The following is a 27711-nucleotide window of genomic DNA, read 5'->3' on the forward strand; positions in this document are numbered from 1 at the left end:
AAAATTGTGTTGACCAAATTATTTTTATATTTAAAAGATCTTTTTTTTTAAATTAAATTACAACATTATTGCCTGAAAGTGAGGGTGTGAACCGACATATTTTCTTTTCTACTGTGTGACAATCACAGAACTGATAGTGATGAATAAGAAGGTATACATTTAAGTCTAAAAAATTAGTAAATAAATTAAAATCAAGACAAAAATCATGACAAAAAGGACTAAAAAACAAACAAACAAACAAAAAAACAGTCACACAGTTCAGTAATTAAATGCTACTACATTATAAATTATAAATTATGTCCGTCCATTTTTTTTTTTTTTTTTTCAAAAAACTTTGGTTAATTTTTATAGCCATCTATTAGTTTTAACAGTCAGTGATAAGTTTCAATTACACATTTGTTAATTATCAAATTATTTATGGGTCAATCTTATTGTCTTAATGGTTTCATTGCATTGTTGGAGTGTTTATACTTCACTTTTGGATTTTGTTAAATCGTGTTTGTCAGTGAAACTTTTATTTTTGTGGTGGTAATGCCCGTTTGAAGGAGGCAAACCGCCGTTAAACACCAAGAAGAAGAAGAAGACTTTTATTTTGACCCGTAACCGGAAGTGTAAAGTTACGTCACCCATAGCTTGACGTTGTTGGGTAAAGCACCGTGGCTGAAAACTTTGGGAAAAATGGAAAAAGATTCAGGCGCTAAGAGTTTAACAATGCATCCACCCGTGAAATAAGGAGTAGCAGCAATGTGTCGGAGTATTTCACCCCTGAAGAAGTTTCCAGAATGACAATAATGTCGAAGGAGGGAAAAACACGGATTTTCTCGCAATTCCATTGAAAGTAAATTTACCCATGGAGAAAGGAGCCAGTCGGGAGTCATGAGCACAGGTTTGTAGGACTTAACTTAGCAAACTACTACTATGCAAGCAACTTTTGCGGTTACATTAACTTTAACACAAGTATTTTTTGTTCTACACTGAGAAAAGTGACGTCTATGTGTTTTACAGGCGGTAGCATCCACTCTATTTCCACTCAGCCACAGTTAATTACAGTTTTTCTTAATAACAGCTTTCAAAATTACATAAAACATGACAGGGTTCAATTTGGCTCCCTTCTGTACAATTATTCACAAGTTAAAATCAAAAATGCTCATTCCGAGTGAAATTCCTCTCACTGCAGCAGCTGGAGGGGGTTAAATCCTTTGTCTTAAAACATCTGTCCTGCTCAGGATGCAACAAGTCCGGATAACACGATACCACCCCGAAATCTTTAATATTAGCTTTAATTCCAACACTCAGTTTATTTCATTTAGCTGAAAAAGTGCCATAAAGTTTAAGATCTCTCAACAACAAAAGTGGTTTAACTCGATACCTGGCGTTCCGTGTTTAGGCCAAATTCCGTTCAAAAATATGCCAGTTTGCTAATTTTGTAATCCGCTAACTTGTGTTAAGAAGTGAAAAAGAAATAGCTTTTTAACTTTGAAGGCATACATAACACAATATAATGAATACGGCATATATTTTGAGTATAAAGTAGGACATTATTAACTTTTTAGTGAGACTTTCCCTGCTCATCACCGCCATACTATGGTGAAGTTTGCTGGACATTTGGTTGAATCACTCCTCATAGTTAGACTTATCACAAAAAATATGTTAGCCGAATTGAAAGTGAGATCTCGCTTATAAGTAATATGTGTAAATCAATTTCATAAAATGTGTATCTGTTGGTTTTGAGTCAGGTGACTTTGTAATTCAACGAATTTTGAACGGGGTCTGGTGCGAGGCAGTGAGCAGCGTGCATCAGGGGCAGAGCAAGCTGCTTGTTGGTCTTTTCGGAAACATCCGCTCGATGACTCCACTTCTCGTGGTGTCGGCCAGCCAAGAATTTCAGCCAGTAGAGCGGAAAATGTGGCCTATAATCTTAATTCACAACTTTTTGTGTGTGTGGTGACTGTCTTTTCATATTTGCCTCTTGTTTTGTGTGTTTACAGTACACATGTCTGATCCATAAGGGGAAGACTCAAGTAAAACTCAGATTTAACAACAATACTTAATTTAAACATACTTAAAAAAAACGTTATAATCCAAAAAGAAGCAGACAAACAGATTTGTATGTCTCTTAATGCGTTTAAAAGATACTTGTGTATTTTTCCAATGTTTTGTGACTCTATTCTGGATGCATAGCTCCTTATTCCCACTTCTGACCCTTTGTGACCTTCTGACCCCAGCTTTAACCAAAGCTTGCAGCTGTTAATGTCAGAGGAGGTGTTGATGAAGCATGTGTCTGAGCTGTTCAGAGGTTTAATGATTCATTTCAAAGAAAACAGTGATTAAATATCCTCCCTCTGCTCCGTCCACAGGTGTGAAGAAGCCTCCATTAGCTCCCAAACCTAAACTCCCTGCTACCACCAAACCCTCTCCCCCGCCCATCGCCCCCAAACCAGGACTCCTCTCCCAGTCTTCATCCATCTCCCAGCCTTCTCCTTCTACTCTTAAGAGGACTAAACCGGCTGTTGCTCCCAAACCATGCATTCCCAAATCCACACCCCCTGTTTCACCCCCACCCCCCAAACCCAGCGGAGCCCTTATCCTATCTCAGGAACAGCAGGAAGCTTTGGGAGATAGTCTTTCGCTTCTTAATTCAAGAAATGGGATTTTATCAGAGGATAACAAATGTGAGTCGGATTACATGATAACACCCACTTGCTCCTGCGGGCACGAGTGCAGGGGCCTGGAGAATGGGACTACGACTAAGATTGCGAGCGATTTGCACGGGGAGGTGTTGCAGAATGGGATTTCTACAGAAGGACTCGCAGAGACGAGGACACAAGAAGGAGTGACTAAGGAGGAGGTGGTGGCTTTAGAAGATGGAGGGAAGAACAAAAAGCCGAGGGATAAACCTCAACGCCAGAAATACCTGGACAGAGTTTCATTGACGAGAGAGGCTTCAAAGACTGAGGAGCAGAAAGAGGACGCGTCAGAGACTGTTGGACTTCAGGAAAGTGCGGCTGTTGAGCCTGACGCGTCACGAACGTATCTACAAACTGAGGCGCCAAACACAGACTTAACAGACAGACTGTCAGTCTGTGATGTTGCAGGCAGCATCATTTTCCCCTCCTCTGTCGCTCCGTGTGAGTCTGAAGATCACACAGATCACAAGGAGCCTGTCAGCGCCACCAGGTTAGATCCTGATCTGCAAGTCCCTGCTGCTCCCAGTAAGCCCCTCCCAGTTCCTCAACCACGCAGGTTTAAAAAGCCAACTTTAGTGAGGCAGGATGGCGTGGAAGGCAGCGCCCAGGATCACATCCCAGAGGAGGATAAGGAGGTGGAAAGGAGTCGAGTTCGTCATTCTCTTAGTTCGTTGGAGCTGAAACGGGACTCATGTGAGGACCTCTTACGAAAAAGAAACTCATGTATAGGAGGTGACGACGCCAACGCTCCCGTCCCTCCTCCTCGTCAGACCTCCCTTTCTCCTCGTCTTCACAGATCGCTCCACAAAAACACCTTCCACTCCCTAGACATGCTCTCACAGCCCGACCCTGTGAGCCAGAAAAAGGAGGGCGAGGAGCGGCGAGTGGAGGACGAAGAGGACGGCGGTTACGGTGACTTTGAGCGCTACCCCATCACGCACAGCCTCCCCAAGCAGATCAAACTGGGCTGTCACCCCAGGAGAGCCTTCTCCAACGAGGACCAGCCGTCACCGAGAGCTCCCCCCAGGAAACCTCAGAGACACAGCCTTCCTGCTCCCCCTCCACCCTCCATCTGCCCGCCGGCACCTCCTCACGCCAACACCCCCATGAGAGAGCTCCCCGCGCCTCCTCAGGAGAAGACAGCGTGGCGCTTCACCCGGCCCTGCGTCACCTTCTTCAGCCGACAGGTGCCCACCAGGAGCAGTGTGCCTCCCAAGGGCCGGGCCCCTGCGCTGGGGGGCAAGCAGAGGGCGCAGTCCTTCTCTGCAGCAGACCTGGCAACCCGCGCCGACTCTCACAAGAGGAGCCTTTCTTTCAGGAAGCTGCTGGAGCTCCGGCTGTCGGTCAAGATGCTGCCAAAGCTGCTGGCCAAGGGAGGCCAGTCTTTGGACTGTACCAGCGTTGAGGCGAAGCGGGGGGAGAGGGGCCTGGAGCGGCCAAAGAGCTGCATCGGGGAGGCTGATATTTGTGGGGAAAGCGGAGACGGGTCGGTGGAGTATGAGAACGTTCCTCTGTACGAGGAGATCCCAGAGTACATGAACCTACCGTTTCACAGTGGGAGGCTGGGCTGGCCTCAGGACTCGGATGATTCAGACATCTATGAAGTGCAGGATCCCTACCACAGATACCAGGACCACGAGTATGAGAGGTACGGAGAGGTTCTTTGGTTTTATTTAACGGTATATAACACATTTATAGAGAGATTAGTGAAGGGTGCTGGACAGAGAGAAACAAATAGACATGCAACAAGAGGTGTAATTTTTATTTTACTGCAAAAAACTGAAATCTTATCAAGTATTTTTTGTCTTATTTCAGTAGAAAATGTCTTTTTAGGCTTAATATGAGCCACATTCACCTGAGCAGTCCAGAGAAAATGTCTTATTTCAAGTTATTTCAAGACAAAAATTAGGTCTGATTTGCTTTAAAACGAAGCAAGCAAGCTTGTCAAAAGCAATTCAGACCTCATTTTTGTCTTTCTGTAACTTAAAACAAGACATTTTCTGGACTTCCAAGTTGAATGTGGCTCAATTTGAGTAAAATAAGACAATTTTTACTTAAGATGAGACAAAAACACTTGACAAGATTTCAGTTTTTTGCAGTGTTCATTGCAAAAACAGTCTTTAAAGTTGCTTTACATATGGAAAAATCCTAAAATGTTTTTATCTAGAGTTACATAATGCACAGAAATTTAGTAAACACCCCAGTTAAACTATTGTTTATCAATAAATCTGTTATAAAATATCATAAATGATGTCTTTTTGGTAGGGATGCAATGATATGAAAATTCTGGCCGATACCAATATTATTATCGTTGTTATGGCTGATAATCGACATTTACCGACATCGATATTGGTAAAAAAAAAAAAAAAATCTGAGATGATGTATCGAAGTAGTCCAGAGAGAAAGAGCGGCGCAATCGTGAAAAAATACTACCATAGAGAGGATCAAAGTATGTAGCGCTGTGATGAACATGATCAAAAAAGTATGTTTCGTCTGTTTTTAGGATCAAAAAGAGGAAGAGAGACATAAAAGAAGAGAATCCACTCTTCTTTGGTAGTTTTGGTGTTTATATAGTTAGAGAAAACACTATTATCTGGGTCTTGAAAGATTGTTCAAGATACTCTGAAAATGCCTGGCGCTGATGAGTGAATATCAGCCGATACCGATATTGATACCGATATATCGTGCATCACTATTTTTTACTTCAGACAATAGTAAGACAAAAACACTTGATAAAATTTCAGTTTTTTGCAGTGTTCATTTCAAAAACAGTCTTTAAAGTTGCTTTACATGTGTGAAAAATCCTAAAATGTTAGATTTATTGCTACATAAAGCACAAAAACTGGGAAAAATCATCCCAGTCAGACTATTAATTATCAAAACAAAAAATCCGTCATAAATGATCATAAATGATGTCTTTTTTAGAAGCAGATGCATGTTTTATAAAGTTAAATGAAAACTTAAAAAAAAAACAATAGCTTAAGTTTGCAAAATTTATGAAGTTTTAATAAGTTGAAAATTAATTAAAAAAAAAACAAAAATTTGCAAAATAAAAAAGGAATTAGAAAATGTGCAAAATGTTGATATTTCAAAACATTTGCTGAAATATTGTAACTGCAAAAAAACACTAAATAATGCAATTTCAAAATTTTGCCTAACTTACTTAACTAAAATTTGCAAAAAAGGGAGATTTTTATAAAGAATTCAAAAATTTGCTTAATTTTCAAAAATATTGATTTTTTTCTTAATTTGCAAAAATGTCAGAAAATTCAAATTAAAAAAATCCAAAAAATTGCAAGAAATTAAAAGCTTTATTTCAAGAGGTGATGTATTTTTATTAAAAAAATGTATTATGATTTTACTTAGTGGCTGTGTAGTTATCATTACTACCATCTGTAAGAAAAATTTTAAAACCCCCGTTATTTTAATAATATTTTTCAAAGCTACAATGAGCCACTGCAAAGGAGTCAAAGAGCTGCACGAGGCTCTAGAGCCACAGGTTGCAGACCCCTGCTCTAGGGCTTCAATAGGGTAGATGGAGAAATTCTGTGCAGAGAAGCATCACAGCCAAAACAACACAGTTTTGAATGGGTTTCATATCGGCCGTCGGATTAAAAAAAGGCAGATGCCGATATGCTTCAAAATGCCAAATATTGGCCCCGATAATCGGCGCGGCCGATAATCGGTCTGTCCATAATTCATTCATATTTTCAGTCATGTCAACACCAAATATTGTACACAAAATCACAAAACCAAGAATCATGTGTTTAATAATGACTGAAAGGAATTGAGTCAGGGGGTATTTTTGATTTTGCTCTGAACATAATTTGCATTATTTTATAAGAAAACTGATCAGAAAATTTCACAACTTGAGAGTTTAGAAAAAAATGGCGCCATGTTAGCATAATAGTTAGCCTTATTGCTAATACTGATATTGAATATTGATAATATGGAGGTTTTAAAGGCAGATCCCCACAATTGAACACAGTAAGATATACAGGGAACAATCAATGAGCAGTAAATCAAATGCAAGGCCTTGGAATCGAATACATTTCTGGATTTATACAGGATTGCAAGTGATGTGTTCAATGTGTTGTTTCCAATTTCATCATCATGTATGGAGCTGCTCTGCAAATCTTTTTCTGTGCCTGTAAAACAAAAGTTGTGCCTCAGTTTAGACCCTAACAAAGGTTGCATTGTCATAATTTAAACAGCTCCCTGATGGAAATAGAGCTAGTCATCTAAATATCTGATTCCAGTTAATTTAGTGGTTGTGCAATGGTGGATTCTGATGAATTAATCAGAGTTTTATGGGGATTTCTCATCTCTAGGAATGTTGCAGCAATGCAAAGTGAAGCAAAGACTGCTCAGTAAAGAGATGTTGTTGTTTATAAAGGAAAACTCACCCTAACCCCTTTAAAAAGTATCACTCAGTGCAGTTAAAGAGCGCTCTAAACAGACAGAAAGTTGTCGCAGACCTGCTATCTAACACTTAACCCCGCTGCAGCTGCTGCCCTGTAATTTCAGGTGAGCTTCACCTCCAGCGTGGGAACCTGAGAGTGCGACAGGTTGCACAGGTGACGTTAGCGCTTTGTCTTCACAGGCCTGTGAGTCTGCCTGTGAGCCCGTGCTGGTGGATTTGAATAGAGCATTGATGTGCTGCAGGTCGGCCTGTTTTCCTGTGGGTTATTTTCAGTGGCCAGGGCAGGAAATGTCTGAGAATCGCAGAAACGCCACACAGCTCTCTAGAACAGGGAAAATAAACCTCCAGCAACCACCGGCCTCCTCCTCCCCAGGCTGGCCGCCCTCGCACTGCGCTTAGCCTCTTCTTAACCTCATCACTCCACTTTTCTTCTCTCTGCACGTCGGTGAGTTTGGGTTTTTAACGAAGGAGAGATGAGTGAAATTATCCATCCATGCATCCTTTATCTGTGCTGATTCTCTTGGAGGGAGGGCTGAAGCCAATCCTCTCTGCTAAAGAAAGATATCTTATATCTGTAAATATAGAAGTTAATAAACCTTTGACGTGATTTATGGTGGGAATGACATGAAGAGCTCAAACCTCCTCCAGCGATGAACAGGTTTCTCACCTGCTGCCTCACGGCACTGTAGAGTCAGTAATGAGGCAGTCACTTCTGAAGCTGAGCTATAGAGTAACTTAACATGTAAACACATGAATACATTTTGTTTTTATTTGCTTAGATACTCAATGGCAAGCTTCCCTTTCAAAATAAAAGCACCGTTGTCAAATTTATCCTAGTTTTCTCCCCATGTTGACTGTTTTGCAGCATTCAAAAGCTGCGTTATCCTGCGGATAAATTTACCCCCAAAAATCCCCTTTCTAGATATCCAGGGACTTTTCGACACAGGGTCTGCCAGCTGAACATCTCTGCCTCTTAACTTGGTCGTCTTTAAATGTGAATGTGTCTCTGTCAGCTCCTCCAGTTTAAAGAGTGACCCTGTAAACTGGAGACCTTCAGCTGAACGTGTCAGTAGATATCCAGTTTACAGCACAGAGAAAGTCCTCAGGAATGCTTCCTAGTTGAGTTTTAAAAACATGCATAAACGTATTTTTCCGCTTAAATCTGTTTGGGACTTTTAGAAACAACTTTGACCAGCTTTAGACGGCTTTGTCTCTAGAGTTTGTCTCATTTTTGCATAACCAAAAATACATTAAAAAACAAACTTTCATTCCACACCCAGAGAAACTGCAGCCACAAGTTGATAACTGTTATTTTATTTCACATATTAGAAACAAAACAAACATGCCAGGGATGCACTGATATGAAAATGATACCGATATCCGATATTAGTGTTGTTGTTATGGCCAATAATCGATATTTACTAATGTCGATATTTGTAAAAGAAAACAATCTGAGAAGATGTGTAGAAGGTAGAAAGAGTGGTACAACCGCGAGAAAAGACGACCATGGAGAGGATCAAGGGTTGTAGCGGGATGAACGTGATCTAAAAAAGTTTGTTTTGTCTGTTTTTGGATCAACAAACAGGAAGAGAGACATAAAAGAAGAGAGTCCATCTTCTTAGGTTGTTTTGGTGTTTACATAGTCATAGAAAACAAGATTATTTGGGTTTTGAACGATCGTTTAAGATGCTCTTAAAATGCCGGCAGCTAATGAGTAAATATCAGCTGATACCGATATGTTAAAAAATGACCAACATCGGCCGATACCGATATTAATACTGATATATCGTGCATACCTAATACATACATAATGATTTCGTAAAAAAACAAAATGAAACAAAACTGAACAAAGCTACACACGGTAACATTAGGAGATGTGCAGGAGGGGCCATTGAAAACTAGAGGTCGACCGATATGGGTTTTTTGGGGGCCGATGCCGATGCCGATGCCGATGCCGATGCCGATGCTTTCCAAATTTGGGCAGCCGATGCCGATATGCATAGCCGATTTTTCCAATTTGATATTCAGGCCGATAAATAAATATACATTTATCACATTTTTGTGAAATGCAGCAATTTCTGAGCAACTAAAAGAAATCTATTACAACAAGTCGTGTCCAGTCCTCTGAACATTTATTCAGCTTTCAAAACAATGAAATATTTTGTCTGAGTAAACACACAATGTAACAAGCAGTAGTAAACATTCACACTCTTCTTAAAATGTCAAAAAAGAAATTTAAACTTATTAATATAATTTGAACAAAAGTATGTAATGTATCCAAGTGGTTCCACAAGTTTGAGGTGCTCATCTTTTTTGTGCCTGATCAAAAATTGCGTCATTTTATACAACAGATCAAAAATCGGCTTTTTAAAAGAAAATACGGCCGATGGCCGATAGAGACAAATGTCCGAATATCGGCCCGATATATCGGCCGGCCGATATATTGGTCTACCTCTATTGAAAACCATTGGCCCTCCGAGAGACAAGAGCGAAATTTACACATACACACAGATACACAAATATATTTAAGCAATTCAAACAAATAAAATAGAAAGAAAAAAATCATTATAATGTTTGCAAAAGAGGGATAGAAGAAAAATAGGAAGGGAAGAAAAAGATTATGAAGGTGAATTATTAAATTGAGCCAATAAAAACTGGTGGTGTTGCTGATGGGACTGGGTAAATTTTTTTCATAGATTACTTAGGACAGCTTCTTATTTGCACATTTTCAAACTTAAACCAGCATTGAAATCAACTTAAAGTTGAGCTTGAGGTCGCCTGAAAACCACAAGTCCTTAATTCAACTTAACGCGTGCTCTGTTTTGGTCTCCACCACCTCCTTTAGGGACATATCTCACTCTGCTGACTAAAAGTCTTTGCACAATGAGTCTGTTTCTTTGCTCGCTTCAAAACTTTCGGCCTTTTGGGAACAGGTTAGAGTTTTTGCAACATCACATTTTCACATTTTCTGACATATTTTCTCTACACATTTCGGGCGATGTTTGGATGATGAATGGAGACACGTGCGATGGTGTGTCTGTGTGTGTGTACGCAGCGCATACCTCAAACATACTGACAGACGCTGCTCAGGATCAATCGCTTAATGATTCCATTTTTCTCATACTGCGAATTTTCGCAATTAATGCAAAATAAACACATCGGATTCAGTGTGCAAGGTGTCTGCTCGACTTTTTTTTTGGATTCCAAAAGACGCATCTGAAAAAAAAGGAGTCAGTGTGCACAGGCCTTAACTTTCTGCTAAACTTTCTGCACACGGTCAGGTAAAACTGGGCAGGTAGTGTACAGCTGCAAACATCTGTGTGGTTTCTCTTGAAAGGAGAATGAAAGCTGCAAACTTCAGAGCAAATCTGAGGCTGAAAGGTGCGAGCATGGTGCCTCCAACTTCCACACAGTGGTTTTGATAGTTTTCTCAGCCTGAAAGTTATCATGAGGACTTGTTTGGTTGATATACATCCAATCTCCTGTTTCTATCAGACCATCACCGAGCCATCAGAGATAAAGTTAAGGCCACATTAGGTGACTATGAGGTGTGAAATGAGGCGTTGGAAAACCATTAAGATGAACTGAGCTCCTTAACTCCGTCTGGTATGCAGAGCGGTTACCACAGCGTTAGCAGGAAGGAGGGAGCGGGGGAATCTGTAGTGTTTCCCAGGCATCTCAGCCTGTTAGGTTTATGTAAGTAGCCTCAGGCTGTAAACAAGTGGCGCTCTGTGCCTGACCCAGAGCGTTGGAATGCTCCACTATAGAGACAGAGGCGAAGGAGAGTGAGCATGAATCAAGATTTAGGTCAAAGACACTGTCGGGAGGCACGTAAGAAAAACAAGGAAGTGCAAAGAGGGAGAGGGCGATCGGGGATGAGCGAAAGGAAATGTGAGAGTTTTTGGAGTCCCACAGTCTTTTCTGTTGAATATTTATCTTCAGCCATCACCCTCTCTGCCAACATCTACAGGCTCCTATACAGAGAGTCTGTAGGAGGAAGAGCTGAGGAGGCAAAACACATCCACTCCTCCTCCTCCTCCTCCAGGAGGCTTCATCAGTCTTTGAAATCAGACGGCTCACGTCTGCAGAGGGAGATCAAAACAGAGGTGACACACACGCACAAGTCGCTGCTTGTATCTGGCAGACGGCGGCGTTTGTGGGCAGAGCCGAGACAGAGGGCTGAGCTGCTCCCTGCAGGAGGTGATAGAAATAAGAAATTAAGATCTTTTTTCTGTCACAAAAGAAAAAAAAAATCAGAGTATTTCTAAAACTTGAAACAAGAACAAGAAAAAGTAATGCACGATATCTACTGATCCTGATTGGATTCATGTTCGTCAGATGATGTTGCACAAGAGTTAGGAGTTTGGTTGCACAAGTTATTTTTAATATTAACAACACATGAGTGTTTCTATAATTAGAGGAACATCTCAGGTAAACAAAGAGTGAAAAAAAAAGTTTTTTTTTGTTTTTTTTTATATTGCATTCGATTGCTGCTTAAGCTCTACTGAATTCTCAAATATTTAAGTAATAAAAAAAAATTTGGAGCATAATTTTGTCAACCATGTTAAGGAAAAAAGTTGTGACTGTTTTTTCAACATTAATCAATATTATACTGAATTTAGAGTTGTTCAACATTTCTACGTCAGACTACGCTCCCTAGAAATGTCCCTCATCATTTATTTCACAGTTTAGACAGAATTTAAAAGAATTATGGCACAAAAATCACATATAACACAGTTGACGGGACAAACCTGTCTCTACTTCGTTAAATTGAGTGATGGTACAGTTGACATTTTCTCCAATTTTTTGTCCCTTGTGCGAACTGGCACTGTCTCTGCATCAATTTTTGACAAAACCTGAATAAAGAGTGTCAACTTAAGAGATTTCTGCAACATTTATTTGTTATCCTTCCTTTGCTGTTTTGTTTATATTAAAAAAAGATTTTAAAAAAAGCATTATCAGCCAAACCAAATCACCTTAAAGTCGAAATGAAGGAAAAACTTGAACGTGCAGCGAGCTCAGACTGTCGTAAAACTACCAGCTGTAACATTATGCTTTAGATAGTGGTGCTCTGGTAAAGGATGGATCAACAGGAAGTAAAAATATAGCTGTGAAAACAGATTTCTGCAGGAGCACCAGTCTGTGTTTCAGTAACGGCGACACAAACACGTCAGATTGTTTTGATTTTTAGTTCCTCTTTAATCAAACGTGGCGTCCGTCTCTCGTTCAATCCAAGCGCTCAGTGAGCTCCTGACTCATCCACTGTTGACATTTTCCTCAAACCTCCAAATTAAAAGTGTTGAAATGATTCCTATCATTAGACATGTCGTCACAGTGGACTCAGTGTTTTCCCTGAAGATTGATTGACTTCATTAGTTCCCCGTCCACCCTCACATGACCGTTTGAAACCCGTCGCTCTGATCTCACTTGTTGCGTTTGTGTTTGTCCCGAGCAGCGGCTGGTTGAGGCAGGACATCCACTCTGAGGAGGAGGAGATCCACAGCTCTGACGAAGAGGATAACAGCTCCACGTCCAGTAAGGAGCACCTGGACGAGGCAGACCGACAGGTAATCACCTCCATTCAGCTCATCATATGATCATTATGGAGCTTGAACTCATTAAATGTGGAGAGGAGTGTTTGTCCCTGGAGCAGAGGGTTAAGTCCTCGAGGTTTATGACCTGGAGTCAGTCCTTCAGTTCCTGCTTTCTTTTCCTTTAGTGTCAAACTTTAACCATCAACACATCTCCAAGTGAAGGAGCAAAAACACTGAAAAAATAAAAAAATAACATCTGAAATTTTCTCCTGAACCTGATGTTGGAACCAAAGCTTTTATAAAACAAACAAAATATTTATATTTCTGAGCAGAAATGGTTTTACTTGAGTTGTGTGGATATTAAATAAATTCTGGTGACACTTAATGAAATAAAAGAGCAAATGAAGCCATCTGTAGCTCAGCTGATAATTTTTTGTTGTGATATTTGATGCCCAGCTACCAGAGCTGCGTCTAGGTACCTAAACATGGTACCTTTTGATTTTACCTGAATCGTTACTTAGTACTTTTGACAGAATTTGGTTATAGAATTCGGTACCCATCCCTGTAAGTACCTTTAATGGTACCTACTAAGGATGTGACGATACACTTGGCTCAGGAGACGAGACACGATATTGGGTTCACGAGAACGAGACAAGACGATATTTTCACACCACTTTTAGGATATAAAAATGAAAAAAATCTATGACTGGACAAACATGCTTTTTTATTGCAGAGTCACCAAACAGTGCATTTGCATTTTGATTTTCTTTCATAACTTACACCCATGCATCACCCAAGGATGAGCTTTTAACTTAAACTTCTTTTCAAAAATAAATTTAAATATTCTTTTTTTAAGTGCAAGCAAAATGTGCAAAACTATAACCAAACTTTGTCAATACAGAGTCCAAAAAAGTGCAAAGAGTCAGTCTCTTTCTTTTCCAACAGTACACAGCCCAGCCTAAGCTATGGTCTTTTCAAGAACATGACCATATCCACATTTTCTTTAAGCAGTTGAGACCTTTGGGCGTTTTTAGACTTCGACGCCATTCCTGCGCTCGATATGCTCCTGCTCCTTTTCTTCTTCTTCTTCTTCTTCTTCTTCTCAGTTTCTGGCAGACTTACAGTTGAAAGATGCATTACTGCCCCCCACAGATCACAAATAGAAAACTGAATAGTTCACAGTCTGAAAGGCATCTGCCCTGGCTGATGAGACCTCGTCACACCCCTAGTACCTACTAGGGCTTAACAATTTATCGTTTTCAGATCGAAATCGCAATTTTAGACAATGCAATTTTGAGATCGCCAAAGCAGCAATTTTTTGCAGCGCTCCTGACTGACTCAGGATCTGTTGTGTCAAGTATTATACACATTCTGTTTTACAAATTTGTAGACAATCTATATGTTAAAAGTACTGGTAAGCAGGTCAACAACACAAAGCCTCTGTTTAGGAGTAGAAGTTGATGAAAACAGATTATTTATAATCATCACTATTGATGATTAAAAAATCGTGAATTGCAATATCTGCCAGAAAAATTAGATCATTTCCTAAAATCGTTCAGCCCTACATGTGAATATCCCAAAGCTTGATTTGAAGAAAATCGTGAATCGAATTGAAATCACGATATCTGCCAGAAAAACCGCAATTCAATCTTTTCTTAAAATCGTTCAGCCCTAGTACCTACTGAATTCTATCTTCAGTAACGAGTACCGAGCCACTTAAAATCAAAAGGTACCATGTTGAGGTACCTAAATGTATCTTTGTGACTGTGAGAGAGTGGAAGAGAAGGAGATTTTCCTCACTTGACATGAACACAGCATCGTAAGTTTGTACATTGAAGAATAGATATGTTAAATTGAAAAAAATTGAGGTTTTGTTATCAAACAAATTCAAATTTTTTTACCACATAAACACAAAAAAGTATCGAAAATTGGTACTGCTGAGTACCAGTACCGATTGTCAGGTACCAAGCATCAGTACTGTATTATTTAAAATGTGAAAGGTACCCATCCATAGACTCCACAGGACTAATGAGAGACTTCTAAAAGTTTCTACATAAAATCTACATCGACAGTCTATGGAGATAACGTCCGAAACTTTATTTATGGAAGGAAAACAGGAATTCTACATCTTCTTTTCTACGTTTCACGCTGCGCAGAAATCTCTTTAACCCGTTTCCTGACGTGGTGCTGCCACATAAAACCGTCTGAGTGTTTTCAGCGTATGATCGGCATCTCATCCTATCAGAGCTCTGACTGTCAGACTGGAGCCTGCTGTGATATTGCGAATGTCTGCTGCCAAGTTTGTTGATTGCCTGTAACAGCTCAGGAGTGTGTGATTGTGTGTGTGTGTGTATGAGTGTTTATGTGCTGTAAAGGGGGGCAGTGGGCTAACAGGAGAGCTACAGGTTCAGGAATAGCTCTCTTAATGACTGAATGAGTTTTTTTTTGTGGTGCGTGACCCTGTCTGTGATAATGTCAGCGCCTGAGTCTGATGCCCCTCACAGCTCTTGGGTATCACACACACACACACACAGGCTCCGATAGGACCAGGGGGGCATTACAGAGCTGGGGGCCAAGGCTGCTGTCCAAATTAAGTCACAGAGAGACCGCCCCATTACCATTCAGCAGCACGACCCGTCAGAGACGCTGAGGCAGAGGAGGGAGAGGTTGTTCCTGCGCTTTCAGGCCTGATTGAGCTGTTGTTTGGACGACTGTAAACTCGATCCTGATGCTTTTACGCAGAGAAACAGGAGCCAGTCATCATGGTGGTTTGCAGTGAGCCTGTGAGTGAACGGTGGCTTGTTTTGGTTGAGATCGCAGCGTCTGTTTTAGTTTCTCACTCTTTGTTTTCTTCCAGCAGGAGGACGAGATGAAGAGGAAGAAAGTGGTGCACATCGCTCAGGAGATTATGAGCTCGGAGAAAGTGTGAGTGACACAAAATATCTGTTTTAAGATTAAATCTGTGCTTGTGTTTTCATTCCTCATGACGTCTTTTTGTTTGTCTAACAGGTTCGTTGACGTCCTGAAGCTTCTTCACATAGTAAGTGTCGTTTTTATTCAACAGTTTATTTAAAGAGTTGTTTTTTAAGCAGCAGAGGGAAGAAGAGAGCCTCACAGCAGAAGCTGCGCAGACGCTGTAATTGTTTTGAAAGGCGTTCAAAGCTTTTTCTCCTCTCAGGGATGGACATGAATTAATGAGGCTGTTGGCCGTCTGCACCGAGGTTTCCCAAACAGAGCTGGAAACTGCAGCTGAGACTTTTTCATGTTGCTGCGTCGGAGGGTTTTGGTTTTGGAGTGGGCAGGTGAACGCCACAAGAAGGGAGCTGCTGCTTTGATCTGAGCGTGGGTCAGATGGATTAATAGCTTCTGTGTGATTTAGGTTTGGTTTGGCTCAGTGGAGATGAGCTTTGTAGTCTGTGCGGTCAGTTTAACAACTACAAAGTTTGTTTATTATCTGATTTTTATTCTTTGTTGACGGTATAACGATGTGTGGTGTCGCCAGGAAGTAAAACGCTAAATGTCAGATTAGTTGCTAGGCGCCGCCCTGTTGGTTGTAGCTTCTTGTTGCAATTGTCTGTTTATTGTAATTTTTTCGTCTCTTTTTTCGCCATTTTTTGCATTTGGGGTGGGTCATTATTTTTTATTGCTCATTATTTTTTAATATTTTTGCTCCTGTGTTTGTCTGGAGATCCTACATGTAACCATGGCTGCATTGTTTACATGTGAAATCAGCTGTTAGCAGCCTGTAGCATGTCAGTGCTAACTGGTGCTAGGCCGGATGTTTCCCCAGAAGCAAGAAGAAGGAGGTGAGGACGACGTGCTGGTTCTCAGGTGTGAGCTAAGAAGTGACGACATGGACCTGTCCTTCCATCCATCGTTATTGGGAACGTAAGATCTATCTCCAATAAGATGGATGAGCTAGCTGTGCTAACCCAGCAACAGAGGGAACACCAGAAGGCAGAGTAGCATCATGCTATTCACAGACATGGCTAACGGAGCTAACATTGGACACGCTGGACCCTGTGGAGGTGGAGGCTGGCTGACTGGACAATGATGGACAAGCTGTCAGCATCTATTTTCTTACAGAGCTTTTTGCACTTTCTATACACTTTCTTACTTTTGTTTTCTTGTTTTCTTGAAGCTAAAGCTAACGGGAGTCATGTGACAGGATGACGTCTGCTTGTTTTCATGACAGAAGCAGAATCCACTTGGTCTCATGACTCTGAGGTTCCCTGGCTCTGTGCACGTTTGCTGCTGTCGACCGCTTCTGGTGCAGGCGCAGAGCAAACAAAGAGAGCCGTGTAAGGTTTTTGGGAGGCGTAACTCCCAAAAGGGGAGTGGACTCCCCAGGTGAGAGGGTTCAGGCTCCAGGGTCCACCTGTCTTGAGGCCTCAGACGTGGCTTTGAAGGAAAACGGCGTCCTGCGGCTCACGGGGGAGGGCGAGGCATGGCGCTCTGTCCAAGAAAAGAGGTCAGATCGCATTCTTCTCCGTGTGTGGACGAACCCGGCCGAGCAGCAGCTGCTTCCTCAGGCCGCAGAGACGACCTCCAGACACACACATGCCTCAGATAATCCTGTGTGTGCAGCTCGTGTGTGTGTGGAGGTCAGGTGGGTGTGTGGGTTGGTGACTGTGCGGCATGTCATCCTGCCCATGTGTTTACACTTTGGGTCTCTTTTGAAGTTTATTTGTAACCAGAGTTCATGTGTGTTTTGTGGATATTAAGACGGTGGGTTGTTGGTTTATATTTGGAGCTGAAGCTAAGCGTGGGACGCTTTTTATCCTGTCAGCACCAGACCAAGCTTCATGAGCTGGGCTAATGGTACGTGACGATTAATACACAAAAGTAGTTTAGTTTTTAAACCTCACCTGCTCTTTTTGTGAAGTCTCTGTGATAGTTTAGTTTAGAAAAGTTGTAGAAAGTGGAGAATTTTCTGCAGTTAGCTGGTCTTGTTTTGGGTTTTTTGTGGGATTTGATTTTTTAAAAACTTTTAAAGCCTCAGAATGAACATTTTTAATCAAGTAGCCAAGAGTGCCAGTGAAAAAAGGCAAGGAGCTGTTTGCCTGGATTGGCACTATGGATCGGCCCTTTTCCATGATACCGATCCAGCTTTGAGGGGCACCAATACACCGATACCCAATACCAGGATTGGTATCTGGGCATCCCAAGCTAAGAGCCTGAAAGACAGCTGACAAGCAAAAGAGACGGCATTCAAACTTTGACAGATATGAAATGATTGGCTTATGATTGAAGCAGAGTCGCTGTGATTGGATAGAAAGAAAAGTTGACACGCCCCCGGTCAGCTGATAGAGAGAAGCGGGAAAAAGTGAGTGAAGAAACAGAGGAGTGTGAGCACACAGTCTTTCACATTCGAGGGTGCAACTCGATTTAATCTGAAACTTGTTGCATGTTAGAGTCTGCAGCCAGATCCTCTTGTATGGATCTGCCCTTTGTCACTGATATAAGCATCAGACCCGATCCCTGATACCAAGATCAGATTGGTTCACCCTGAAAAAAGCACGGCAACCAAACTCTCACTCTGCTTTAGAAATATTCTCATTAGTCAGATTAAACTCCTACACTCTGTTTAATGTCAGCGTGCTCTGGTGAATCTCTACGCTGCTGTCATGAAAGGCAGATTAATAATTTTCTTGTGGTTGTCCAGACCCGGGCTGTGTTTATGTAAGCTGCAGGTCGTGACGTCCATGCGGCCTCTGACGGCCTCTGACGGCCTCCACAGTCCAAACATTAACGGTACATCACCTGGGTCATAAACGAGCAGAATAAAGAATAAACATCTGAGAGTGTGTGTGTGAGAGAGTGTGTGAGCACATGGTAACCAGGTCAGTAGGATCCTGCCTGGCCTCTCTGCTTCCTTCCAGGTGGATGTGAGTGTTGGCGCACATTAGACGAAGTAGAAAGTGCTGATTCAGCTGTGTGTGTGAAGTACGTGCAGTCGTAGGGAAAGGTTGAAGGAGGGGTCACTTTACGAGGTGATAACCAGGTGTTCCTGTTGAGCTGTGACACAGCATGTTGGTCATGTGTCGCCGTGTGTGTGTGTGAGAATAATGACGTCACATGTCCTGTGTGTCTCCTCAGGACTTCAGGGATGCTGTTGCGAAGGCGACCCGTCAGAACGGGAAGCCCGTGGTAGACGAGCGAGTCCTGAATCAGATCCTGTATTACCTGCCGCAGCTCTACCAGCTGAACCGAGACCTGCTGAGGGAGCTGGAGGAGAGGGTGGCTCACTGGTAAACACACACACACACACACACACACACACACACACACACACACCTCCCTGTTCAAACCTCTCATTTTAAGGCCGTTTAGACAAAAGGGAACACCAGTCATCAGCTCATCTGTGTGACTCACTGTTAGCTGAGCTGTTTCCTGCTTTAACTCTGACTGACTCTAATTGCTGTCATTGTGCAGCTTTAGGCTCTAATTAAGAGCTTAATGGACAGTTTTGATATCATCTTATTCTTAATGAATGTTTTTATCTGCTTGGTGTCTGACCTGAAGGTTTGTTTAGCTCTACTCAGCTTGCTTTGGTAACTTTCCTGCTCTCAGAAAACAAAAATCGGCATCTAAAACTTCAAAAAGCGAGTCTATAAAGCATAAAAACATTAAAGGAGGTTTTCTTTCTTATTTTGAGAGGATAAAATCAGGAAACCAGGAGAAATAGTGACATATATATATATATATATATATACTAACTAAAGGAACTGTTTATGTCTGTCTTATTTCAGGAGCGATCACCAGAGACTGTCAGATATCTTCGTCCAGAAGGGTCCGTACCTAAAGATGTACTCCACCTACATCCGCCAGTTTGACAACAACGTGGCTCTGCTGGACGAGCAGTGCAGGAAGAACACTGCGTTCGCTGCTGTCGTCAGAGAGTTTGAGGTACGAGATGGAAACGATAGATTCAAAGTTAGCTTAAAGACAATTTCCCATCATTAGTTCCTGGCCAGATGTTAAAACAGAATACTCAAAAAGTACCAAATAAAATCAAAGGTGCAATAAATCAACAACTGCATCACATGCAGGAGGATCTTCAGCAAATAGCAATGAATTTAGATGAAGCCAAGCCCCTATAACAAGCATATTTTAATTTTATCCATAGAGTAAACTGCAGTACTGATTTTAAACACTAGGCAGGGCTGTGACTTTTATAAAGCTATCATCTTCTGGGCTGTTGATGACAGATATTTTGGGAGTAGAGATCATTTGAAGCGTTTTTAAGGTGTTAAAGGGTTTAAATGCAGCTTTTGCCCATCAGGTGGCACTACGTCTATGACCCGAACATGTTTTATGTGTTTTATGACACTAAGGGGCGCTATGAGCATGTTCCATCAAGAGAACACTGGAGTCATACTTTTTCTGACATTATTGAATTTTAAGCAAAGTTTCATGAGTTTTGGAGTATGCTGAAGGAAGTAAGGAAAGGAAGGAAGGAATGAAGGAGAGTAATAAAGAAAGAGGGTAAGGAACGAAGGGCGGAGGGAAAGAGAAAGAAATAAAGGACCAATAAAGAAAGGAAGAAATAAGGAAGGAAGGAAAGGAGGGGGGGAGCAAGAAAGAAAGAAAAGAGGGAAGGAACAAAGAAAGAAGGAAAAGAGGAAGAAAGTAATGAAGAAGGAAAGAAAGAAAGGAAGGAAGAAAGACAGAAAGGAAGAAAAGCAAGAAAGGAAGAAAGGAATGAAGGACAAAAAAGAAAGCAAGCAAGGAAGGAAGGGAGAAAAGAAAGAAAGAGAAAGAAAGAAAGAAAAAAGAGAGAAAGAAAGGGAGAAGGAAGGAGGGAAGAAAAGAAAAAAGCAAGCATGGAAGGAAGACAGAAAGCAAGCAAGGAAGGAAGGAAGGAAAAAAAGAAAGAAAGAAGGAGGGAAGGAAGGAAAGGAGGGAGAGAGGAAGGAAAGAAAGAAAGAGAAGAAGGAAGGAAGAAAGAAAGGAAGAAGGAAAGAAAGGAAGGAAGAAAGACAGAAAGGAAGAAAGAAAGAAAGAAAGAAAGAAAGAAAGAAGGAAGGAAGGAAGGAAGAGGGAAGGAAGAAAGAAAGAAAAGAAAAAAGCAAGCAAGGAAGAAAGAAAGAAGGAGGGAAGGAAGGGAGGAAGGAAGGAAGTAAAGAAAGAAAGAAAGAAAAAAGAAAGAAAGAAGGAGGGAAGAAAGGGCCCTGAAGGAAAGAAAGCAAGTAAGAAAGGCAGAAAAGATAGAAAGAAAGAAAAAAGAAAGAAAGGAAGGAGGGATGGAGGATGGAAAGAAAGAAAGGAAAGGAGGGAGGAAGGAAGGAAAGGAGGAAGTAAGAGAAAAAGAATGAAAGGAAGGAAGAAAGACAGAAAGGAAGAAAAGCAATAAAGAAGAAATGGGCCCTAAAAACTGACAGAAAAAAATGTTGGAGAAAGAAAAAACTGTTAGAAAAGTAGAAAAGTCTCATCATCAGTGTTTTCATTGACTCTGTCTCTTTCTCTGCTTCTTCATGTGTTTCTGTTTCTTCCCAGACGAGTCCGAGGTGTGCCAGCCTGGCTCTGAAACACTACCTGCTGAAACCAGTGCAGAGGATTCCGCAGTACCAGCTGCTTCTCACTGGTACACACACACACACACATACAAACACACACACACACACACACACACACTCTTAAACTCCTGGAGAGATCACGCACTGCTCCACTGAACTCTGCAGTCTGCAAATCGAGGGTTTATCGAATCACGGCCTCTTTTATTGACAGCACGTGAATAAAACTTGGACTGGAGTCGGGTTTTTCTGTTGTGGCTTGGAGCTGGTTTTGGTGCTGCAGTGACACCTGGTGGACAGTCACAGTAACAGACGCTAGTTTGACCCCAGTAACCTCTTATTATACGCTACTGCGTACTCACGCTACACTAGGAAATTATTTCACTTTTCACATTAAAATAAAAGAATATGATGTTATAATATATTATTCTTCACAAAATATTTAAAAATCTGAAACTAAAACACTTAAATTTCCTTGTTTTTATTGTTTTTTCTTGCAGGACAGCCTCCACTTCTCTCCTATTGGTCTTAAAAAACATAAAAAGAAACAATCTCAAACAAACATTTTCTCTTTTTCAGATTATCTCAAAAACCTTCCCGAGGACTCTGAGGATTACAAAGACACACAAGGTTAGAAAACAAATCAAACTCTCAGGATGAGGATTTAATCTGTACCCGAAAGAAACCCTAATGTCTGATCTTTCTGCTCCTGCAGCTGCGCTCAGCATCGTAAAGGAAGTGGCCAACCACGCCAATGACATCATGAAGCAAGGAGTAAGACCTGATTCCTCTCAGAGTTTAAAGTCTGATCTTCTTCAGCGTCATCCTCACCTCTCTGACTCTGTTTTCAGGATAATTTTCAGAAGCTGATGCAGATTCAGTACAGCCTCAACGGTCACCATGAGATCGTGCAACCAGGCAGGGTGAGTCGACAACGAGATCACAATTAACTGTCCTTAAAATCCTCGCTAAAAGAAAGTTCCTGGGTCTCTTCCTGCTTCTAAAAGTGTCCATGTTTCAGGTTTTTCTGAAGGAGGGGACTCTGATGAAGCTGTCCAGGAAGGTCATGCAGCCGAGGATGTTCTTTTTGGTGAGCGATTCACAGGAAATGATCAACAAATCAAACAAATCAAACCTTAAATCACAGACTCAGTCACATGTTTGAATTTTCTTTTGTCTCCATTAATTTTTCAGTTCAATGACGCTCTCATGTACACCACTCCAGTCCAGTCTGCCCAGTATAAACTCAACAGTGTGCTCTCTCTGGCTGGGATGAAGGTCAGACACACCGTGGATAAACTCCACACAGTCTTTACTCTCTTATCTCCTCGTTTTGCCTGTTTTTAGTGAGTTTGTCGGTTTGGCATTGATGGATTGGTGTTTTCCAGGTGAGTAAGCCGAGTCAGGAGGCGTATCAGAACGAGCTGAACATCGAGAGCGTCGAGCGCTCTTTCATCCTGTCTGCGAGGTCAGCACTCAGTCTTTAATAACTCTCCCAAAAAGCTGTTTTTTTTATTGATATATGAGTTAAACGGGTGATTCTCGTTCCTGCAGCGCGGCGTCAGAGAGAGACGAGTGGCTGGAGGCCATCGCCAAGGCCATCGACGACTACACGAAGAAGAAAATCACCTTCATATCCAGCCGCAGTCAGGAGGAGGTAAAATAAAAATCTGTGAGTTTGAGCAAGAATATTTCCCCTCTGCGTGTTTCTTTTTAAACTTTTCTTTTCTCTCTTGTCTCAGGCTGAAGGAGTTGTGGACAGCGGGGCTCCGTTAGGCTCAAAAGCTCCCATCTGGATCCCAGACCTGAGAGCCACCATGTGCATGATCTGTACCTGCGAGTTCACGCTTACCTGGAGGAGGCATCACTGTCGCGCCTGTGGAAAGGTTCATAACATCTTCCTCTGTTCCTTAAACACACTGCAGTCATGAGAACAGACAGTTCTTTTTATTTTTTAGTGAAATTCAAGCAGTTGAAGTCCAAAGGAAAGCTTGAAACACAAAGGTCAGAGTTAAACTGAAGTCAAGATGAGCTCAGTGAGGACAGTTTCCTTCAGCATCCAAAGACTGGAACTGGAAACTCAAACCAGAATCAGAAAACCAGTTTCTGAGAGTCACCAAGAGGTGGTAGAGTCACAGTCTTGGTTTCAGTTACTGTGAAGAGAAGACTTCGAGATGCAGCTTTGACAGGTCAGACTGTAGGAAGAAAGACATCCATTACTAAGACACAGGAAGAAGAGCAAGATGAAGAGGCTGGACTAGACCATCAAACGCCACCAATGGACTACTAAAGACAGGAAGGTGGAGCTATGGACTAATGGATCAATAATCTTTGGTTCATCATCAGGATTTTTGTACGCCATACGTGGAGTAGGCTAAAGAAGGATGGTTCCTTAGCGTGTGACATCAAATGTAAACATGGAAAAGCAAAATAGATGTTTTTCTGAATCTAGGGTCTGGGACTTGAACAGAGCACAACAAAAAACGGAAATCTTATCAAGTGTTTTTGTCTTATTTACTGTACAAAATGTCTTTTTAGACTCAATATGAGCCACATTCACCTGACTAATCCAGAAAAATGTCTCGTTTTAAGTTATTTTAAAGAAAAAAGAGGTCTGAATGAGCAAAAAGTTACTTGTGTTAAGGCATTAATCTAGTTTCAAGCAAATTTTTCTTGTTCTATTGAAAGAGTGTTTTTTACCTGTTACAGGCAATTCAGACCTCATTTTTCAAGACAAATTTCTGGACCGAACAGTTAAACAGGGCTCATATCAAGTATAACAAGACAATTTTTACTTAAAATTAGAGATAGACCGATATGGATTTTTGTAGTCAAGGAGGCAGATAATGGATATTTTAAGCCGATATTAATTTGAAGCCTAAGTGAAAATATTGGTGTCAAAATTTTGAACAACACAAACTCCAACACTTAACTTCATTCAAAAACCTTAAAGCATGAGTTTATCAAACAGCTCCCAGGCTTGGCAGCATGATTTATAAAGTTAAATGAAAACTTTAAAAAATGTAACTGCAATAACTGTAATAACTGCACTGCTGATTGGCTGTTTCCCGAGCCCTGGCTCTGCTTGTAACCAATCAGATGATACTGTGGGTGGGACAGTGCTGGGGACTGAGTAGTGACTGCAGACAGCAGAGCGGCTGCATCAGAGCCGCAAAAACGCAGTTTTAAATTTGTTTCTTATCAGCCGTCGGATTTTAAAAAAAAGGCAGATGCCAAGATGCTTCAAAATGCCAAATATTTGCCCAGACCAATAATCGGCCAGGGCCGTTTATCGGTCTGTCCCTGCTTAAAATAAGACAAAAACACTTGATAAGATTACCCTAAACCAAAAATGGCTCCCACAGTTTTCTTCAGCACCCCCCATGCCGTACCCTGTGGTGTGAGCCTGGTTGGTCAGGGGTTTATCCTACAGTGAGATAATGAGCCCAAAAATCAGTCTAAGCTCTGCCAGAACTGCCTAGTCTCAGTCTGCAGACCTCAACCATAAGAAGCTGATTTGGGATGAACTGCACAAAAAAGTGAAAGCAAAGAAAAACAAGAAAAAATGTCAGGAGTGTGTCCAACTGTTAGATCTGAGACGTTAAACAGCATCTTTTCAATAGGAACCAGAAAAACTGGGCTGTTTTAAGACTTTTGCCATTATTCATGTGTGTCTCTGCAGGTGGTGTGTCAGGCCTGCTCTGCTAATAAATACTACCTGGAGTACCTAAAGAACCAGCCAGCACGTGTGTGTGATCACTGCTTCGCCAAGCTGCAGGAGAACAGTGAGTAAAGAGAGAAGAATCAGGTCCTTTTGCCAGCTATTGTTTGTTTTTGGTGTAAAATTGGGATTTCTTTTGCTTAAGGTGACCGCTGTGCTTCAACGTCAGTGTCCCCGATCAAATCCGGAGCTTTCTCCTTCACCAGGAAACAGAAGAAGATCCCTGCTGCGCTCAAAGAGGTCAGGAACAAATCTGGAAACTCTGAAGAAAAAAATGTGAATTCAAGAGTAACTCATCGTTTAACATTTGGTTTTCAGGTTTCTGCCAGCACTGAGAACTCCTCGATGAGCGGCTACCTGAACCGGTCAAAGGGCAACAAGAAGCAGTGGAAGCGTCTGTGGTTTGTCATCAAGAACAAAGTCCTGTACACCTACGCTGCCAGCGAGGTAACCGCCCCTTACTTCTTTTCTCAGTTGGTCTGTGTGGCTGCTGTGTTGATCTTGGCTGTGATAAGTGATAATCTCCTCCTTCAGGACGTGGCAGCGTTGGAGAGTCAGCCCTTGTTGGGTTTCTTTCTGCGGGAGGAGAAGAACGGGCCGGCGCAGAAGCTGCAGTTTAAGCTGTACCACAAAAACACTCTGTTCTACATCTTTAAGGCGGATGACATCCCCACTGCACAGAGGTACTCACACACCGGGGTCAGACGGAGTGCAGGGGTTTGTGACCTGCCTTATTTTGAATAAAATAGAAAAGAACAGAATAGAAAATACTTAATCTATTCCTAAGGGGAAATTCAGGAGGACTCACGGCAGCAATCAAGAAAACAAAAGTAAGAAAGTGTATAGAAAGTGCAAAAAGGTCAGGTGAAGTTCTTCCAATGTGGCGTTGGTGTCCGATGTTAGCTCTGTTAGCCATGTCTGTGAATAGCATGATGCTACTTTCTCTTCTGGTATTCCCTCTGTTGCTGGGTTAGCACGGCTAGCTTGACCATCTTATTGGAGATAGATCTTACGTTCCCAATAACAATGGATGGAAGGACAAGTCCATGTCGTCACTTCTTAGCTCACACCTGAGAACCAGCACGTCGTCCTCACCTTGTGGGGAAACATCCGGCCTTGCACCAGTTAGCATTGACATGCTACAGGCTGCTAACAGCTGATTTCACATGTAAACAATACAGTCATGGTTACATTCCTGCAGTCTAAGCTATACCACAAAAATACTCTTCTCTACATCTTTAAGGCTGATGACATCCCCAATTTAGGGACCCCATGTGGTTTTTATCCTCAAGTGTTTTCAGAAACTCAACAGAAGACAGAGCAGAGCAAGATATACTGCATAAGTAACTTCAGGCTGTGTTCTCATCCTCAGATGGATCGAAGCGTTCCAGGAAGCGATGATTCTTGAACAGTGAGTCGTATCACAGGCCCGGAGCCAGCTCGTAGAAGACTTCTGACCCCTGATTGACCCCAAGTCAGAGGTCACGCACTCAGGGAGGACTCCGACAGACTGCTAACTTCGAGCAGACAGAATGCTGCGTCCTTCAAACACACCCTCCTTCATGAATAACTGATGCTCAGCCGAGCCGAGCCGCTGGGGTCGAAGCTAAGCTTGTTGCAGCTGTGGGTCAAAGGTCAAGTCCTGAAGCATGTGTGAGGAAGTGAGACAGAACAGTTGTCAGGGACATATAAAGCCCTGAAGGTCCGGGGATTTCTTTGAACTCCAAACATGAAGAAGTTTCTCTAAAGTAAAACGAAGCTGTTCAATCCATCATCTTTTCACAACACTTAAAGGTGGTTAAATTTGAAGATTGGATTAAATATTCCAGAAAAATCTGAGAGGAAAATGAATGCTGGTGTCCTGGTAGAAGTTATCGATGTCTCGTGTTGGGATTTTACTGTGAGAAACCGACTTCTACAATAAAACAAGAAGTTTAAGTTGTGCTCTTTAGGTTGATCTCTCTGGTTTAGAGATTCACGCTCATGTTTTTAATCCAACGCATTCAAATCATGGGGTTAAAAATCCTGGAGAAAACTGGAACTATCATGAACTTTGTAGATAATCTGACATACAGTTTAATGTGTGTTTCACCCTTCCTGCCTTCAAACGGGTGAATTTATGTGCAAGAAGCAACATTGACCTTTTTATAGCGAAGCCAAGAGCTAATATTTATAAAATAGGAAGATTTATCGTGTGAGGAGCACAGGTTGCCACTTATTTTGGGAGTCAGGGTTTGTTAAGAAGTGTGTATCCATCAAACAGTTTTCTTTTATGCCTCAAAGGAAAGTTTTAATGACAGTAAAGAACTACTTTTATGAATCTGCTTGTTATGGAAACATGAACTTTGGTGCTTTTTTCTGACTTCATACTTTTTCATCTTAAGTTCCTGTTAGAAAAATGCAATAATCTAGACTCTCTGATTAAAAATCTTCCTTTAAATAGACCAACTACTCACTTTATCCAGGGTACTGTGGGTATATATTTCTAAAAACACTTGTTTTTTTACCTGTTTCTGATTGCTGTACAGTCTGTTGCACTACCCGTAGAGTGAAAACTTTCAGCTGAAGAAATCAAACTGTTAGTGAAGGATTTAATACTGTCTTTGTTTTATTCAGGCTGGTGATGTATAAATCTGCAGCAGCCTGGTGTAAATGTGTTAGTCAAAAGCTACCAAGCATGAGTTTTCCAATGATTGTACATTAACATTTTGTAAACATCCGCTCTTTCAGAGTAAGAGTCTCTTATAAACACTATTCTAAACTGTCAGGCAACAGTTTTTAATAAAAATATATGAATAAATCCTTTTTGTGTGGTTTTCATTTCCTCTTC

At 41.5% G+C, this 27711-nt stretch overlaps 1 protein-coding gene across 1 annotated transcript; it reads left to right on the top strand.

Moving 5' to 3' along the window:
• The first annotated feature begins 611 nt into the window (after nucleotides 1-611).
• Nucleotides 612-27681, top strand: fgd6 (FYVE, RhoGEF and PH domain containing 6). The gene is made up of 21 exons (XM_074698479.1): nucleotides 612-886; nucleotides 2358-4335; nucleotides 12566-12677; nucleotides 15502-15569; nucleotides 15654-15684; nucleotides 18744-18895; nucleotides 19397-19553; nucleotides 21144-21231; nucleotides 21740-21790; nucleotides 21876-21934; nucleotides 22012-22083; nucleotides 22182-22250; nucleotides 22355-22438; nucleotides 22549-22628; nucleotides 22715-22817; nucleotides 22903-23046; nucleotides 24843-24945; nucleotides 25027-25121; nucleotides 25200-25328; nucleotides 25416-25564; nucleotides 26254-27681. The coding sequence occupies exons 1-21, from the start codon at nucleotides 877-879 to the stop codon at nucleotides 26294-26296; spliced, it is 3777 nt and encodes a 1258-aa protein (XP_074554580.1). The 5' UTR covers nucleotides 612-876; the 3' UTR covers nucleotides 26297-27681.
• The last annotated feature ends 30 nt before the right edge of the window (nucleotides 27682-27711 follow it).

Source organism: Halichoeres trimaculatus, unplaced genomic scaffold, assembly GCF_033239565.1.
Source record: "Halichoeres trimaculatus isolate MK-OKI-2021-1 unplaced genomic scaffold, fHalTri1.1 fHalTri1_scaffold_21, whole genome shotgun sequence".
Classification (NCBI taxonomy): domain Eukaryota; kingdom Metazoa; phylum Chordata; class Actinopteri; order Labriformes; family Labridae; genus Halichoeres; species Halichoeres trimaculatus.